The sequence below is a fragment of the Cynocephalus volans genome, chromosome 7 (genome assembly GCF_027409185.1).
Source record: "Cynocephalus volans isolate mCynVol1 chromosome 7, mCynVol1.pri, whole genome shotgun sequence".
Taxonomy (NCBI): Eukaryota; Metazoa; Chordata; class Mammalia; order Dermoptera; family Cynocephalidae; genus Cynocephalus; species Cynocephalus volans.
This window is the reverse complement of record NC_084466.1, coordinates 77,949,087-77,964,157: the sequence shown is the minus strand read 5'-3', so window position 1 is coordinate 77,964,157 and position 15,071 is coordinate 77,949,087. Positions and strand designations below refer to the sequence as shown.

At 39.4% G+C, this 15,071-nt stretch overlaps 1 protein-coding gene across 5 annotated transcripts in view; it reads left to right on the top strand.

Annotated features, from left to right (window-relative positions):
- The window catches only part of FRY (FRY microtubule binding protein), a 216,918-nt gene that overhangs the window by 125,333 nt on the left and 76,514 nt on the right, over positions 1-15,071 (top strand). For all 5 annotated transcript variants that reach the window (XM_063101926.1, XM_063101924.1, XM_063101923.1 and 2 more), the window contains exons 31-36: positions 26-197; positions 4,273-4,529; positions 5,015-5,161; positions 6,263-6,431; positions 7,371-7,461; positions 13,957-14,039. In XM_063101926.1, coding sequence (XP_062957996.1) covers positions 26-197; positions 4,273-4,529; positions 5,015-5,161; positions 6,263-6,431; positions 7,371-7,461; positions 13,957-14,039 — 919 coding nt within the window. The remainder of the gene's footprint in view (positions 1-25; positions 198-4,272; positions 4,530-5,014; positions 5,162-6,262; positions 6,432-7,370; positions 7,462-13,956; positions 14,040-15,071) is intronic.

Sequence of the window (15,071 nt, the reverse complement as noted above, 5' to 3'; positions counted from 1 at the left end):
TTCTTACTTTCCTACCTTTTTACAGATCCTTGAAGCAAAGCTTTTTGTATACTCAAAGAAAGTCGCCGAACAAAGACCTGGCAGTATCCTCTATGGAACGCACGGCCCGTTGCCACCCCTGTATAGTGTGTCACTAGCCCTCTTGTCATCTGAACTGGCCAGGATGTATCCTGAGCTCACTCTGCCCCTCTTCTCAGGTACCACACAATAGTCAATAATGACATATGGAGTCATTTCTTCTGCTCTAAGTGATTTTTTCTTTTTAAATTCTAGTGTAATTTTAGAGTCAAAACCACTGATGCTAAATTTATAGATCAAAACTGCTGTGGGCTAGATCCAGTTACATATGAAAATAAATTATAGAATATCTTTAAAATGTAAAATATTTTATTTATCTAAAACAGTGTAGGGATAAACATACATATGACAAATGCAAAGATGCTTAGATTAGTAATAATACTTCTGCATACATTATATATGTAAATTTCGCAAAGAAATTAAATATGGGCAACATAATTTATAATACATGTAATTGCTTATTTAATTGTCGTGAGTTGTTTTTGTTGGTGGTGATGTTTTGTAGCTTATATGTTGTTACATATATAAGTTGTTGAGAGTTTGATTTTTAGCACATCTTTACAAGCAATCTTGCAAATCATTTTTGTGAAAAGCCATTTTTTAAAAATTGCATTTGTCAATTAACTTCTTGCCGAAGCTTATGTAGCACCTGCCAAGAGGCAGATTTTGGTGTCTTGAATTCATCCTCTTTTTCCATCTGCATCACCACTGCCTTCGTCCAGATCCTCATCAGTCCTCCTCTGCCTCAGACATCCCAGACTGCTCTCTGTGCTCCACGCTGCAGTCCATCTCCTATGCAAAACCAGATATGTGCAGCACTTCTGAACTCAAAATCTCTGCCCAGTTGGCCTATAAATCATTGTTGGTGATAACAGCCTCCATTTATTGAGTGGTTAATCTGTGCCAGGCTCTGTGCTAGGCACTTTATCTGCATTGCCTTTATCACAGATCTTCACAGGCCTAAGAACAGTGTAGTATAGTGGTTAGAACAGAGGATCTGGAGTCAAGCAGCCTGGGTTCAAACCCTGGCCCTGCTATTCACTAGCTGTTTGACCTTGGACAAGTCAACCTTGAATCTCTAAACTCCTTTTCCTCATCTGCAGTAATAAGAACTACTCCATTGGGTGTGAAGATTAAAATGAGCTAATGAAAACCAAGAAATTGGCCCCGTCCTGGCATGGAATTAATCACCACCACCACCACCATCATCATCTCTGTTTTACAGATGAGAAACTAAGGCTTGGAGATGTTAAATAATTTGCTCAAAACTACATCACTAGGAAGCAGCCACACCAGAATTAAATCTCGGTCTGTCTTCTCCAAAGCCAGTGCTATAAAATTTTATCTCCTTAACCTATTTTAAAAAATAAACCCTCCTTTTCCAAATTTGCTTTCCATCTTTTCATCCAAGAGCCCTCTATTCCAGTCTCACTTCATCTTTGACTAACATGCCTTTGTAAACCCTTGCTTCTATACATGCTGTTCCTTCTGCTGGGAATGGCCCCACTCCCCCTCCCCCTCACTTCCAACCTTTCTTAAAATCTAATTTAAAGTCTATCTTTACCGTGCAAACATCTCCATCTACCTGAGGCAGAGCTAGTGACATCTTGCATAGTACGCCAATCAGTGGAAAAGTCTGTTTTAGTAAATTCTCTTCTTGGAAAACTAAAATTTATTTTTATTCACTTCAACCAAGATTTTGAGTGTCATCTATGTGTTAGGTGCTGTGCTTGGGTCCTAGGAATACAGAGGTGAATAAAACAGTCTCTCCCATCAAAGGTTCATAGTCTAGTAATAAAGGTAGATGTGCGATCGTAGGATTATAATATAGTGCAGCAAATGTAATTTTTAGAAAAATGTGTGCTCAGTGTGTGAGGTGGGAGCTCTTCTCTCTTCCTTTCAAAAACACCTTTACAGTCCAATCCAGGTGCTGACCTTAGGTGCTTGGGATACCTCAGCCAGACATCCCCACCTTCTCAGACATTCTGTCTGACAGACAAGACACAAGAATCATAATAAATAGATCAATTATGTAATACGTTAGGAGGTGGTATAGGTTTTTACACCATTGTTAAAAGACAGATGTTATAATAGCTGCTCTACTTCTGATTAGATTTCCCCCCCCTCCGAAGACCATATCTTTTTTAGAAGAATTTAAATAGTTCTTCTGCCATAAAACTGTCCTGAAACTTTGCAACCAGAAGTCATTTTCCTCCACCAAACCCCCAAAGCACTCTGTTTGTGCCTTTCTTGTGTTATTTGCCATTGTCTCCCTTGCCCCAGAGTATTCGTGGATATAACTCGTCTCAGAGTCTCCTTCCCAGGGGCAGGAACCACATCACTAGTAAGTCTTTGCTGTTTCCATCATGCCTGGCACAGCAGTTTGCACCTAGAAAATGCCCAGCACGTTGGAATCAATGAATTTTCTGATTTAGATTTTGATCAGAGTATGTGTCATGACAGTCCATAACATCAGCCATACTGTCCATGAACTTAGAAATTAAGTAAATTTTGAAAATTTGACCTATGTAAAACATAACTTAGCACTGTCTGATGATTGTGCACAGCATTAAATATATTCTTATTCTTCATAATAGAAAATTGTAATTTTGGGCTGACCCCGTGGTGCACTCGGGAGAGTGTGGTGTTGGGAGCGCAGCAGTGCTCCCGCCGCAGGTTCGGATCCTATATAAGGATGGCCGGTGCGCTCACTGGCTGAGCGCGGTACGGCCGGTCACAAAAAGACAAAAAAAAAAAGAAAATTGTAATTTTAATTTTAGGAAAAGGGCCAAAGCAATTAAAGCTACTGTTGTGGGGATCCAGTAGATTATCTTGGTGTGATTCCTGGTATCTCTGTTGTTCTATTGGTTAGCAGCCATGAGCTCTCCAAGTGCGGTGACATGCCACACTGGACAGTAACACAAGCATGAGGCCAAACTTTTGAATTTCTCTTAGGAAAAACAGTTTCTTCTCTAGATAGGAGAAATAGGAGAGTCCTTCAGAGCCTACCACAAACACATGAAGCTGGTTTCTCTATCTGTAGAAAGATTATGCAGATTATAAAATGAAAGGCAGCTGGCAGTGCGACTACACACAGATGCTGTCAGAGGAAGTGATGGAGCAGGGGCTGGGCTGGGCAGGAGCTGTGCCCTTTTGATTCACTTGTCTCACAAAGTGAAGTGCAGTGCTTGGCATATGCCTTCCACACGCCTTCCACAGGCACGGCAGTTTTCAAGTAGACTCCATGAACTGGGCTTATTTCTCTTGGAGGTCCATGTCTCACTTTTTGACAATTAATGTTTTATGGAAGACACTTTGTAAGACACTGGACTAGTGGAAAGATGATAATCATTGTTAGGACAGTCCTAACCACCACTGATTAAGAGCCTGCTGGATGACAGGCACTGTGCTGAGCGTATTACATACACTATGATTATAGTTGACCCTTGAACTGTGGGGGGGTTGGGGCACCAACTCCCTGTGCAGTCAAAACTCCACCTACAACTTTAACTTCTAACAGCCTGTCATTGACGAGAAGCCTTACCAATAACATAAATACTGGATTAAAACATATTTTGTATAAGTATTATATACTGAATTCTTACCATAAGGTAAGCTAGAGAAAAGAAAATGTTAAGAAAATTATAAGGAAGAGAAAATATATAGTACTATACTGTATATTTGAAAAATTCCTTTATAAGTGGACCTGTGCTGTTCAAACCCGTATTGTTCAAGGGTCAACTGTATACCTTTTAATCCTTACAATGTGGGACCCTACCAGTCCCATCTTACAGATGAGAAAACTGAGGAGCAGAGAAGTTAAATAGCTAGCCCAGAGTTACACGCAGCTAGTATGTGATGAACTGGAATCTAAACACATGTCCTGCTGACTCCAAGTCCCTTGTTTTGTCCACTCTGATGCACCTCTTCTGCTAGCAATGGATTTGAACTTAGGAGCCTCCACTCCATCCACTTCTACCAGGCCTGCGCTTGCCCCACAGTGCTATGTCACTTTCCTGCAGAGCACCAGATGTGGAGTGACAGGTGTGCAGACAAGCCTGAGTTTTATGATTTTGTGGAAGCTACTATGTATGAAAATACTTCGTAAACGGAAGGCCCTGTGAGATCCGTAAGCTGGTGTTTGTATTTCAGTTTCTTCTGATAGGATGACATACATCTCTCAACTCTCTTTAGAGGTAAGCCAGCGATTTCCCACGACGCACCCCAATGGGCGTCAGATCATGCTCACCTACCTGCTGCCCTGGCTGCACAACATCGAGCTGGTGGACAGCCGGCTCCTCCTCCCAGAGTCGAGCCCCAGCAGCCCAGAGGACGAAGTCAAGGACCGGGAAGGAGACATGACCGCTTCTCACGGGCTGAAAGGGAATGGCTGGGGCTCTCCAGAAGCCACATCTCTGGTCCTAAATAACCTCATGTACATGACGGCCAAGGTAAACTCAGAAGAAACATGCCTCAAATAGCACAGCTTCATCATCTAAAAAACCCTGGCTTATTCAAACCCATGCTGTAAATCCAGGGACTATGGCATTTATCATTTAAAATCACAGGAGTGGGATGGATGGTGGTTGATGGTTGCACAACAGGGTGAATGGACTTAATGCCACTGAGCTGTCCACTTAATATGGTTATGATGATGAACTATGTTGTGTGTGTTTTACTGTAATTTGAAAATAGCAATAAAAATAAGAAGCCTAACACAAAAAAAATCACATGAATAGGTATTATGCATCACTGATTAGTGCATTATAAATTGCTATCTAATGAAAAATGGTGTCTTTCTGAGGAATGGCCATGTTTCCCCCTTCTTAAGATTTTGAGATGTCCAGGACCTTCAAAACCACTTTTAATCAAACATTTTGCCTCCTTACATTTTCACACGTGTCTCCTGGGCCGTCTTTTATTTTGTGTGTTATAGTATGGAGATGAAGTTCCTGGATCAGAAATGGAAAATGCCTGGAATGCACTAGCCAACAATGAGAAATGGAGCAACAACCTGAGGGTCACCTTGCAGTTCCTGATCAGTCTGTGTGGGGTCAGCAGTGACACGCTTCTCCTGCCCTATGTAAGTGCCTCTCAGACATTCAGGAGTGATGACTCCTGCTGGGGCTTCCATGTACAATTTGCAAGTCAGAATGTGCTCTCTACTCCAGCTAAAATAGAGATGTACAGTTTCATCTGTCACACCAACCTCCCGTGAGCTTGTCCAGACATTACATTAAAGTTCCCTTCTGCCTCCCTAGATTCAGGCTACTGTGTTACTGATGCTCTGTCATCCGCTCGCTCTATGCCTTGGGACACAGAAACCTATGAATTCAGGGGTGGATATTTTTCTAACAGTTACCAAAATCTGCCTTCTATAAACACCAGACCTATTATGTAAAAGAAAACTAGGTAAAGCATTCTATTCCTACCAATAAAAATGTTCTATGTTTACATCTTGATGCCCTTGAAACAATAAAAATGCAAGGAATCCAGATTTTTCTCTTTCAATTCAGATGGCAGAAAAAAGAAGTAAGCAGAGAGAAATCCTCCTGAGATGTCTGATATTTACCCTTTGTATTCAATGGTGATAGGATCGACAGAATAACAGCATTTTTAAAACTCAGACTGACTTGGCATCTCTGTGCTGGTTGTCTGTGTGAGAGACTTTCTGGCTTCCTGCTGCTCTGAGCCCCATAAGCTTCATTGCAACTCACATGCCTCAGGTTGGCTGTGAGGCCTATGATAATGCAGAGCTTTAATCCAGACCTATATTTAAAATCCAAAACCATAAAAACAGCTAAAACTCTTATTTCTAGGGGAGAAGAGAATTTCAGGGGACTAGATCCCTTTTTAAACAAAAATAGCAGTTTTTTCCCTGGGTTTGTATAAATTAAACTCTTTCAGAAGATGAGACTTTAGATGGCAAGTTTTCAGTTTAGGTAGAATCCATGTGCTCCCAAGGTAATGTTTTTAAACGCAGCCATTAGAAAGCGTAAGGCCCTTAACAGCACGCCGCTGTCAGTTGTGCATGTGAAGAGAGGTGAATTTTAATCCAAGCACTTGGTTCATGTTCGGATAGCAAAGATGAGCTATCAGACTGATAGCTCCTGGGTGGTGATGCGTTTTTCTAAATTGGACTAGGCTCTGGATAAGCGTCCCTTGTTTTCTTTTTTTCTTCTAGATTAAAAAGGTGGCAATATACTTGTGCCGGAATAACACCATTCAAACCATGGAAGAGCTTCTGTTTGAGCTGCAGCAGACTGAACCAGTAAACCCCATTGTCCAGCACTGTGACAACCCTCCCTTCTACCGCTTCACGGCCAGCAGCAAGGCCTCTGCAGCAGCCTCTGGTAGGGAGAAGGGCAGCTGGGTAGACGTTGTCATGGGTCTCTGGCGTTTCCTTTTTGTAGAGCACTGAAAGGATATGAGTACAGGTCTGTTACTTTTTCTTACTCTTGTGCATACATGAATTTAAAAGACGGCTTAAGAATGGCTACCTGAGACCCTTAGGGCATTGTCAGATTAATGAACGATTTTGTAAGGGTGACCAACAATCAGTGGCCTGGTACTCCTCTGCCATGGAGCTTTTTACTTTAGGCCGATCCCAGGCAGGACAGTGCAGTCACTTAGGAATCTCATTTCTGGACCTTCCTCGTATCTATGGGATTCCCTTGGCTAATATTTTCCCAGGGTTGATTAAAATTCTCCATAACAGTATTCATCACAGCATCGTTTCATGAAATGTATACCATCCTCCTGAAATTCCTTGAAGCTGGCTTCCCTTTAATTTACCGAATGTTGTAACTGCCTTCACATTTCTCTCCTCCACTAGTCTGTCACACCCTCGATTTGTCCTGTGCCCTCCTGCCGGAGCAGCGTTCTTGCAGAGAGGCACTAGCCTCTCAGAAGCTCTCGGTACTTGGATTTGCTTCACTAACATTCATAGAATAACTCCTGGACCCAGAAACACAAAAGCAGCTAACAGCAAACCCGGCCACTATAAATAAGTTCCTAAGTGGCCAGCAAGAAAAGGTTTCAAGAATATTATAGCTTCATTTTACAAGAGAGTTAGGAATTTGGTTTGACCATAACAGATGTCTAGGATTCTCCCATTTCAGTGGTGTGGGATTGGAAGGTTATTTAAAATGTTGGAGATTGAGCAGAAGATGTAAGGAGTCTTTCAAACACAGGATTTTACAGGAAATTCTTTCCTGGAATTACTTGAGACTTGCGCTTGACCCCTCCACATACGTCGTTTCCTAAGCGTCTTTCTTTTATCCCATCTGCAGGAACCACCTCCAGCAGCAACACAGTGGTTGCCGGCCAGGACAATTTCCCAGAGGCAGAGGAGAGCAAGATATTGAAAGAATCTGATGAGAGGTGGGTGCACAAATCTGGCTTACTATCTAGTATAACTTTCAGCAGGAGTCTATACACAGACATTAATACAAGTTTGTGGGGTTTCCTAAATGTCACACATAGAAAAATCCTTTGTTTTTAGAAACACAGAGCGACTTTCTGACTCTATATCCCTAAAGGAAAGAATTTCTTTCTGCGCAAAGTCAGAGAAGAGAAAGATAAAGAGGGGTCATTTTTCTGATGGCTGAATCCCACCTACCCCAGGGCTCCATAAAAACCACTAGCAGTTGTCCTGCTAGTGGGAACCGACCATTTGGAGTGAGAGGGAATTGCCATATGAAATGTCCAAATCTGGTTGTTGTTGAATTCTTAGAGTAGTTTTCCTTTAGTGAGTTCTATGAAACATCATCTTATTTTACTTTTGCTTCTTCACATCTCAGTTAACTAAGCACAGTCTTTTCCTGCTAAAGTCCCCGTTCCATTCGCATTAGCTCTTGAATGATCATATTTCTCTCGCCAACATATCTGTCTTCTCATTGCCTATGAACTATTCATAAGTAAATAAAACCTGAATCACTATTTCCTGCGGTTTACTGTGAAGAGCAGGGAGACAAGCCAGGAGAGGTAAACAGAACTCAAAAATATAAAAATTAGAATGATCCTCATGGGGTTAAAAACTCCTTTGGCAGAGCATTTTACAGTGAAAAGTAATGAGGGAGCCCCTCAACTTAAATTAGTAACAAGAGTGAGGCACTCACAAATTCATACCAGAGCAAGTGCAATGGATCAAATAATGAAAATAATTCACTTACCCCAAAATGCCCCAGGATGCTCCCTGACTGTTCTCAGAATTTCTTCATGTGCACTAGAACACAGCAGAGCTGAAGCGCAAGATTATCCGACATGGTGCTGCCTGCCTCTGGAGTGCCCGACGCTCCTTCCCCAATTCATGCACCTGCCAAAGTCCTCACTACACGGCTGGGCTGCCTTCAGGCAGAAACTTATGCATATGGGCTTTCCTTCAGACTAAAGCCCAAACCAGCAGTCATGAAGTATAGACCTTCCCCTTCACTGTTCTCTAACAAAGGCCTTTCTTTCTTTCTCAGAAATGAAGAAAGGTTTTCATACTCCATATATCAGTGACAGTCCAAGATTATTAATTAGCGTGTAATTTTTTAATCTATATTTGCTAGTACTTTCTTTAGAAAACTATCTCATGGTAAAAATCACATTATTTCTCCAAAGGTATTTCTACTCTCTGGCTGAAGTGTAAATTCTCAACCATTTATTGTCTGGTCTGAGTTTCCCATATTGATTTTATTTGAGGTAGAAAGGTGATATATTTCTATGTATTAACATTCCTTACAGAAGCCTCTTTAGGACAAGAGTTCTGAGTTTCCTGCCTAAGTTTTTCATGGTGACCTTTGAAATTAAGAAGCCAGTTATCTCCATAATGTCAAGACGAGAGAGCATCCTTAAGAGAGGTTTTCTTATTCGGCTCTTGCTTTCCTACTCTATCACCAGGTCTCTGCTGGCCATTGGAAAGCCTGATGCGATGATCTACCCATGTTTTTTATACATATTCATATACATCAGATTCTTCTCCACTGACTATATCTATTTATCTACCTCTAGATACATTGATTGATAATATTCATATATATATGCACAAACATACATATGTGAATATTCTACCTTAAAAGATACCACTATTAACATGGATGAACTTAGAGAAAATCATGTTTAGTGAAATAAGCCAGGCACAGAAAGAGAAATACCACATGTTCTCACTTATATGTAGGAGCTAATAAAAATAAATTAATAAATATACAAACAAATAAATGGGGGCGGAAGACACAACAGTCACAATAATTCCTTGAACTTGTTAAAATAAGTGAACAGATATGATGTTGATGGGGGTGGGAGGGGGAAGAGGGAGGGAGGAAAGGAGGAATTGGTAAAGGGCCATGAAAATCAACTACACTGTAAAAAAATAAATGAATCAAAACACTATTCCACTGATCCTATACTCCACCTATACTATCTCTTTGTTACGTTCTTTCTTTTCTACACCTAAATTCCTTTCTTAGCCTAAAATTCCTTGTTTATCCTTAATCTTCTTATCGCCCTTGCTTTTAGTCCCAGTCATGTTGATTTATAGGTGCTTGTACACATGTTTATCTCAACCACTAGATTTTAATTCCTGGAGAACAGAGACCATGTATCTCTTACACAAAGATGCTTCAGAAATTCATAGAAAGATTCATATTATCTTTTCATTCTATTTTTCCACAAATTTTTTGAAGTACCCTCATATTGCTATCCTCAGTAATTAACCTACTCTGCTACACATAGTAGATATTTTTAAATGTTTATTCAGTAAGTGAATAAAAATGGGAGAAACATTGCAGCCCCAGAGGTGAATATACCATCCAAACACCATCTTTTCTCCCTTCCTCCTGCTAACCCATCACAGAAGGCTGTTATTTCCTTTGTAGTCCTTGTAGACAGCGTCCACAGAGGTAACGTGCAGCAATACTGCCGGGCTGCTGTGTTACACAACTCCAGGGGTTGCATCTAGGGGGCCCCGTGGAGTTAAGCACAGCAGCCACCCTGACACCATGTTCTTTACAACTAGATTAATGGTTCCTTGATGTAAATCCATAATATTTAATAATACCATTTCTACCAAAAAAAAATCACATAGCTTATAGTAAAAGAACAGTAAAACAAGGATAAATAATGTGAGCCAAGCTAAAAGGAGGATAAGATAGTTGTCTACAGTCCTGACTAAGGAAAACCAAGTTAACATTAACCTAATCTTAAGGTCCCTGATAGCCAAAGTAAAAAAAGAAAAATATAGCAAATTTTAGTGTCTTAAAAAAAAAAGACTATTCATCGTTAATTACTAACAAAAATTATCACTAGACTCTTAAGAAAGATTTGCCATGTAATTTATTTTATTAGACAACAAAACGAATATATATTTTTATAAAAATAGCAGCTTACAGCAATTTTTTAAATATACAGAAACAATCTTTATAAATATTTTTAATACATCAACCCATAATAAAGCCTATTTTTTAAATTTGTAGTACCACAAAAGGATTTTTCATAGGGAGCTAAAGTGATAAACTTCAGTTGTATAAGTTTTTGATTATCTGTGTTGATATAGGGGTAGAGATTAGACAATCTCCATCAAAGCTGATAGAATGAATATATATGTCTTTACATTAATAAATGTGGGGACTTAGAAAAGTTTGTGGAAAGATTTGTATTATCTTTTAATTCTATTTTTCCACGAACATTTTGAAGCATCCTTATGCTATTAATACAGGTGCCTAAGTATTAATTTGAGCTATATCAGCAAGATAAAACTTAGGTAAACATCTCCTTCTAGTTTGTCACTTTTCTAATTTCCTGAGTACCCGTCTGATTTAAACTGTTACGTGGCCTGATTTGTATGAAACTAAGCAGATGTCCTAGATATTCTGTTTTACGGATTCACAAAGTAATAGCCCAAAGGATATGACAGTGAAGAATGTTTGAAGTTACTGAAGAAATGAATGAAGTTACTGAAGAAAATATGACTGTCGGGATAAAAAAAAGAAAAGAAAAGAAAAGAAAGCTACTACGAATAAGAAGTGAATGAAACTAAAGTCATTATAATCTGTCACATTTCTATAATTCAGCAAATCCACATCACTGATGCAATGTTCTGAAGTTACATACCTGGGACAAGGTAGGCATCTTAGTGGCACACACATCCAGTACTTTTTCTGGAAACTTTACTCTTTCTCCACACATGAGGACAGCTATAGCCCTGCATCTGCCAGTGCTCCAAAGGGAAACAGAGTATTGATCCATTGTCACTTAGGTGCAGGGGACACGCCTATTTGGGCTTGAGTTTTCAAGATATCTCTAGATAGCCTTAGTTCTATGCTTTCGCTGCTTATATATTAAGTGTTAGAACCTGCTGTATATCACTTTATATAAAATAAATATAGATACACCATTTTGACACGCTTCCCCTGAGCCACATCCTTCTGCTGCCGTATAGGTCTTTGGAGGATAAATATGATGAAAGCCTTCAGTGCCCTGAAGAGACAAGGCTTTCTAGAAATCCCGGGTAGAAGCATAATAACAAACATCTAACACAGTCGTCCCTCTGTATCCATGAGTTCCACATCTGTGGATTCAACCAAACCCAGATTCAGGGACAAAAATGGCTGGTTGTGTCCGTACTAAACACATACAGACGTTTTTTTCTTGTCATTATTCCCTAAACAATACAGTATAACAACTACTTATACAATGTTTATATTGTATTAAGTTTAAGTTCTCAAGAGATGATTTAAAGTATGTGGGAGGAATATTACCCAGCAATCCCACTTCTGGGTATACACCCAGAGGAATGGAAATCATCACATCGAAGGGACACCTGCACGCCCATGTTCATCACAGCTCTGTCCACAATAGCCAAGATATGGAACCAACCTAATTGTCCATCAATGGACGATTGGATAGGGAAACTGTGGTGTATATACACCATGGAAAACTACTCTGCCATAAAAAAGAATGAAATTCTCCCATTTGCAACAACATTGATGAACTTGGAGAAACTTATGGTGAGTGAAATAAGCAAAGCACAGAGGGATAAATACCATATGTCCTCTCTCATAAGTGGGAGCTAAGAGAGAAAGAAAGAAGGAAAGAAAGACCACAGTGGTGCGCTGGACTCGCAGAGGGAGAGAGCAGACCTAGGGATACAAAGTGGGGTGGGGAAAGGGGGATGGGGAGGGAGGTTGGGGATAATTGGGTGTGGGACACAGGGTATAACCACAATTTGTGGTAATGGACATGCTGTCAGTATGGATCTGAGCATCACATCTTAAGCACAAGGGGTGACAATTTGCTTTGTACGCCATGAATATTCATGACCAATAAAAACAAAACAAAACATTAATAAATAAATAAAGTATGTGGGAGGATATGCGTAGTTTGTATGCAAATACTGTGCCATTTCATATCAAGGATTTGAGCATCTGTGGATTTTGGTATCCCTGGGGGGTTCTGGAACCAATCTCCCACGGGGTTCCTAGGGACTGCTGCAGTTGGATATGGAGGGACAGCTGTTTCAATACCGTGGAATGACTGTAGTTGAGTAGTTTTGGAAATACTGTTGCATCATTTTTGATTCCCACAACAACCCTGATAAAAGAAATGGTGAAATATTATTATTATTCTCTTTCGTCAGTTTTGTAAACAAGGTTCCCGAGCAGGAAAAAGTCTTGGCCATAGTCACAGAGCTAGTACAATCTTAAAAGCCCGCGTTCTTCCACTCAGAGGTAGCAAAGCACTGAAAGCATCCCTGCACTGCCACCTACCTGTGGTTGACACCAGACAAGTTAACCTTCTTTGGCCTCAGTTTCCTCATTGTAAAGTAAATAATGCTTATCTTGAAGATAAGTAAGCAAGACTAGATAAGATAATGTATGTGAAGTTACTATGCGTCAACTTTTTTGTTGTTGTTACTTCTTAACAAGCCACCAGAGAGACCAGACAGAAGAGTCCTCTGGTTATATTACACCTCAATGAGTACCTTTTCCTGAACTCTGAGACTATTTTAAGGGAAACCTTAAAGCTGGGTAAAGTCCAAGATCTGTTATGAAATTACTTTTGAGTATTTCCTTTTCTATCTACTTTCACTTGTTCAATCATTCAACAAGTATTTATTAACCACCTACTATGTGTCATGCTATGTGAACAAGGGATTATTCATATTATTCAGTATAATGCCCATTTTCTTTCCAAAGCAAATGCTACTATTTTCTAGTTTAATTAAAATATTAAATCTAAATTTTTTATTTTTTGAGTTGGAACCAGCCCAAATGTCCATCATCAGATGAGTGGATACGGAAAATGTGGTACATCTACACAATAGAATACTACTATGCTATAAAAAAGAATGAAATACTGCCATTTGCAACAACATGGATGGAACTTGAGAGAATTATATTAAGTGAAACAAGTCAGGCACAGAAAGAGAAATACCACATGTTCTCCCTTATTTATGGGAGCTAAAAATAAATAAATAAATAAATAAATAAATACACAAATAATCTGGGGTGGGGAGGGAAGAAGACACAACAATTACAATTCCTTGAAGTTGATAACACAAGCGAACAGAAAGGAGGTTGTTGGGAGGGAGGGGGGAAAGGGAGGAGGACGGGAGGTTTCGGTAATGGGCCACAATAATCAACCACATCGTATATTGACAAAATAAAATAAAATTTAAAAATAAAAATAAATTTTTTATTTTTTCAAGGCTTAAACTTGTGCTTATGAGCAAAGTGATCACTGGCCCTCTCAAGGGAAAAAAATGTTTTGGGTACAATTTTCACAGTATTCAAGAAAAGTATCATCAGAACTAGCTACCAAAAAATCAACCACTAAGTGTTTATGAATAACAGCACATCCACATACAGTCAATATCTCATGTTCTTGTATTTGAAGGTTTAGCAACGTCATCAGAGCCCACACTCGCCTAGAGTCAAGATACAGCAATAGCTCTGGAGGATCGTATGACGAGGATAAAAGTAAGTACCAACAGGCTGTGGGGTTTCAGATGGAATGTGAACAGTTGGAGACTGAAAAATGAGCAGTTTGTTTATTCTTGTTCTAATTACTTCAAAGGGACCTATAAATATTAGGTAATGATTTAATTTAAAGCTATGCAACTGAGCATAGAGTCAGCATCTTAAAAGAAAAAAAAAAAAACCTAAGCAATAGACAAATCAAAATTATAAAAATTCGAATTACTACCCAATCCTGTATTTTTATATTCTTGGCATTTTTCCTTGGTGATACAGTTGGAGAAAGGCTAGTAAGGAATTGTCGCATTGGAAAATAAATGTTGCAGTTCATTTTTTCAACCTATGTTGGGGATGGACTTAACCTTTCAGCTTTGTGAGTCTGCTCACCCAGGATAGGATCTGTTTTCACATTGAATCTCCCAGTGGCATAGGCTCAGTAGCCAGATGAAAACCTTGCTAAATTGGGAGATAGCTTTGTTACAGGGATTTCTTTGTACCTTGGGCAGTTGTGAAAACCAAAAAGGTCAATGCATTTATTGATTTTGTTTAAGCCCTGGACAATTTCTGTAGATACTGAGCAAATATAGAGTATTAGTTAGTCTATACCTGCTCAGTATAGTTTCAGAAATTCTGGAATTAAAGAAAGCTCCCAGTGACATTTAAAGAAGTCAGTAAATTATCTTGTGGAATTTGTTTTTTTTTATTTTGGCAGAACTTGTAAATATAGTGATATTTCATGAGATAGGTTCATTGTGTAAGTCAGTGCATAGGACCTTTGTAGTTGTTTTGAATCGTTTTGTTTTTAAGGGAACTGTGTGAGTTGGGTAAGAGCTAGGTAGTTCTAATGACATCACATTTCAGCTGCCCTTACTCTACTTCTTAATACATAGACAGGCAGTTCTCCATCATCCAAAATACCAATGGAAAAAATGTCTAAAATCCATATGCTCGTATAATTGTCATACTTTAACTCAGGTTAAGTTTCAGCTACTAGAACTGTCAATAGGAGGTAAAATAAAGCTGTGCCCCATCGGG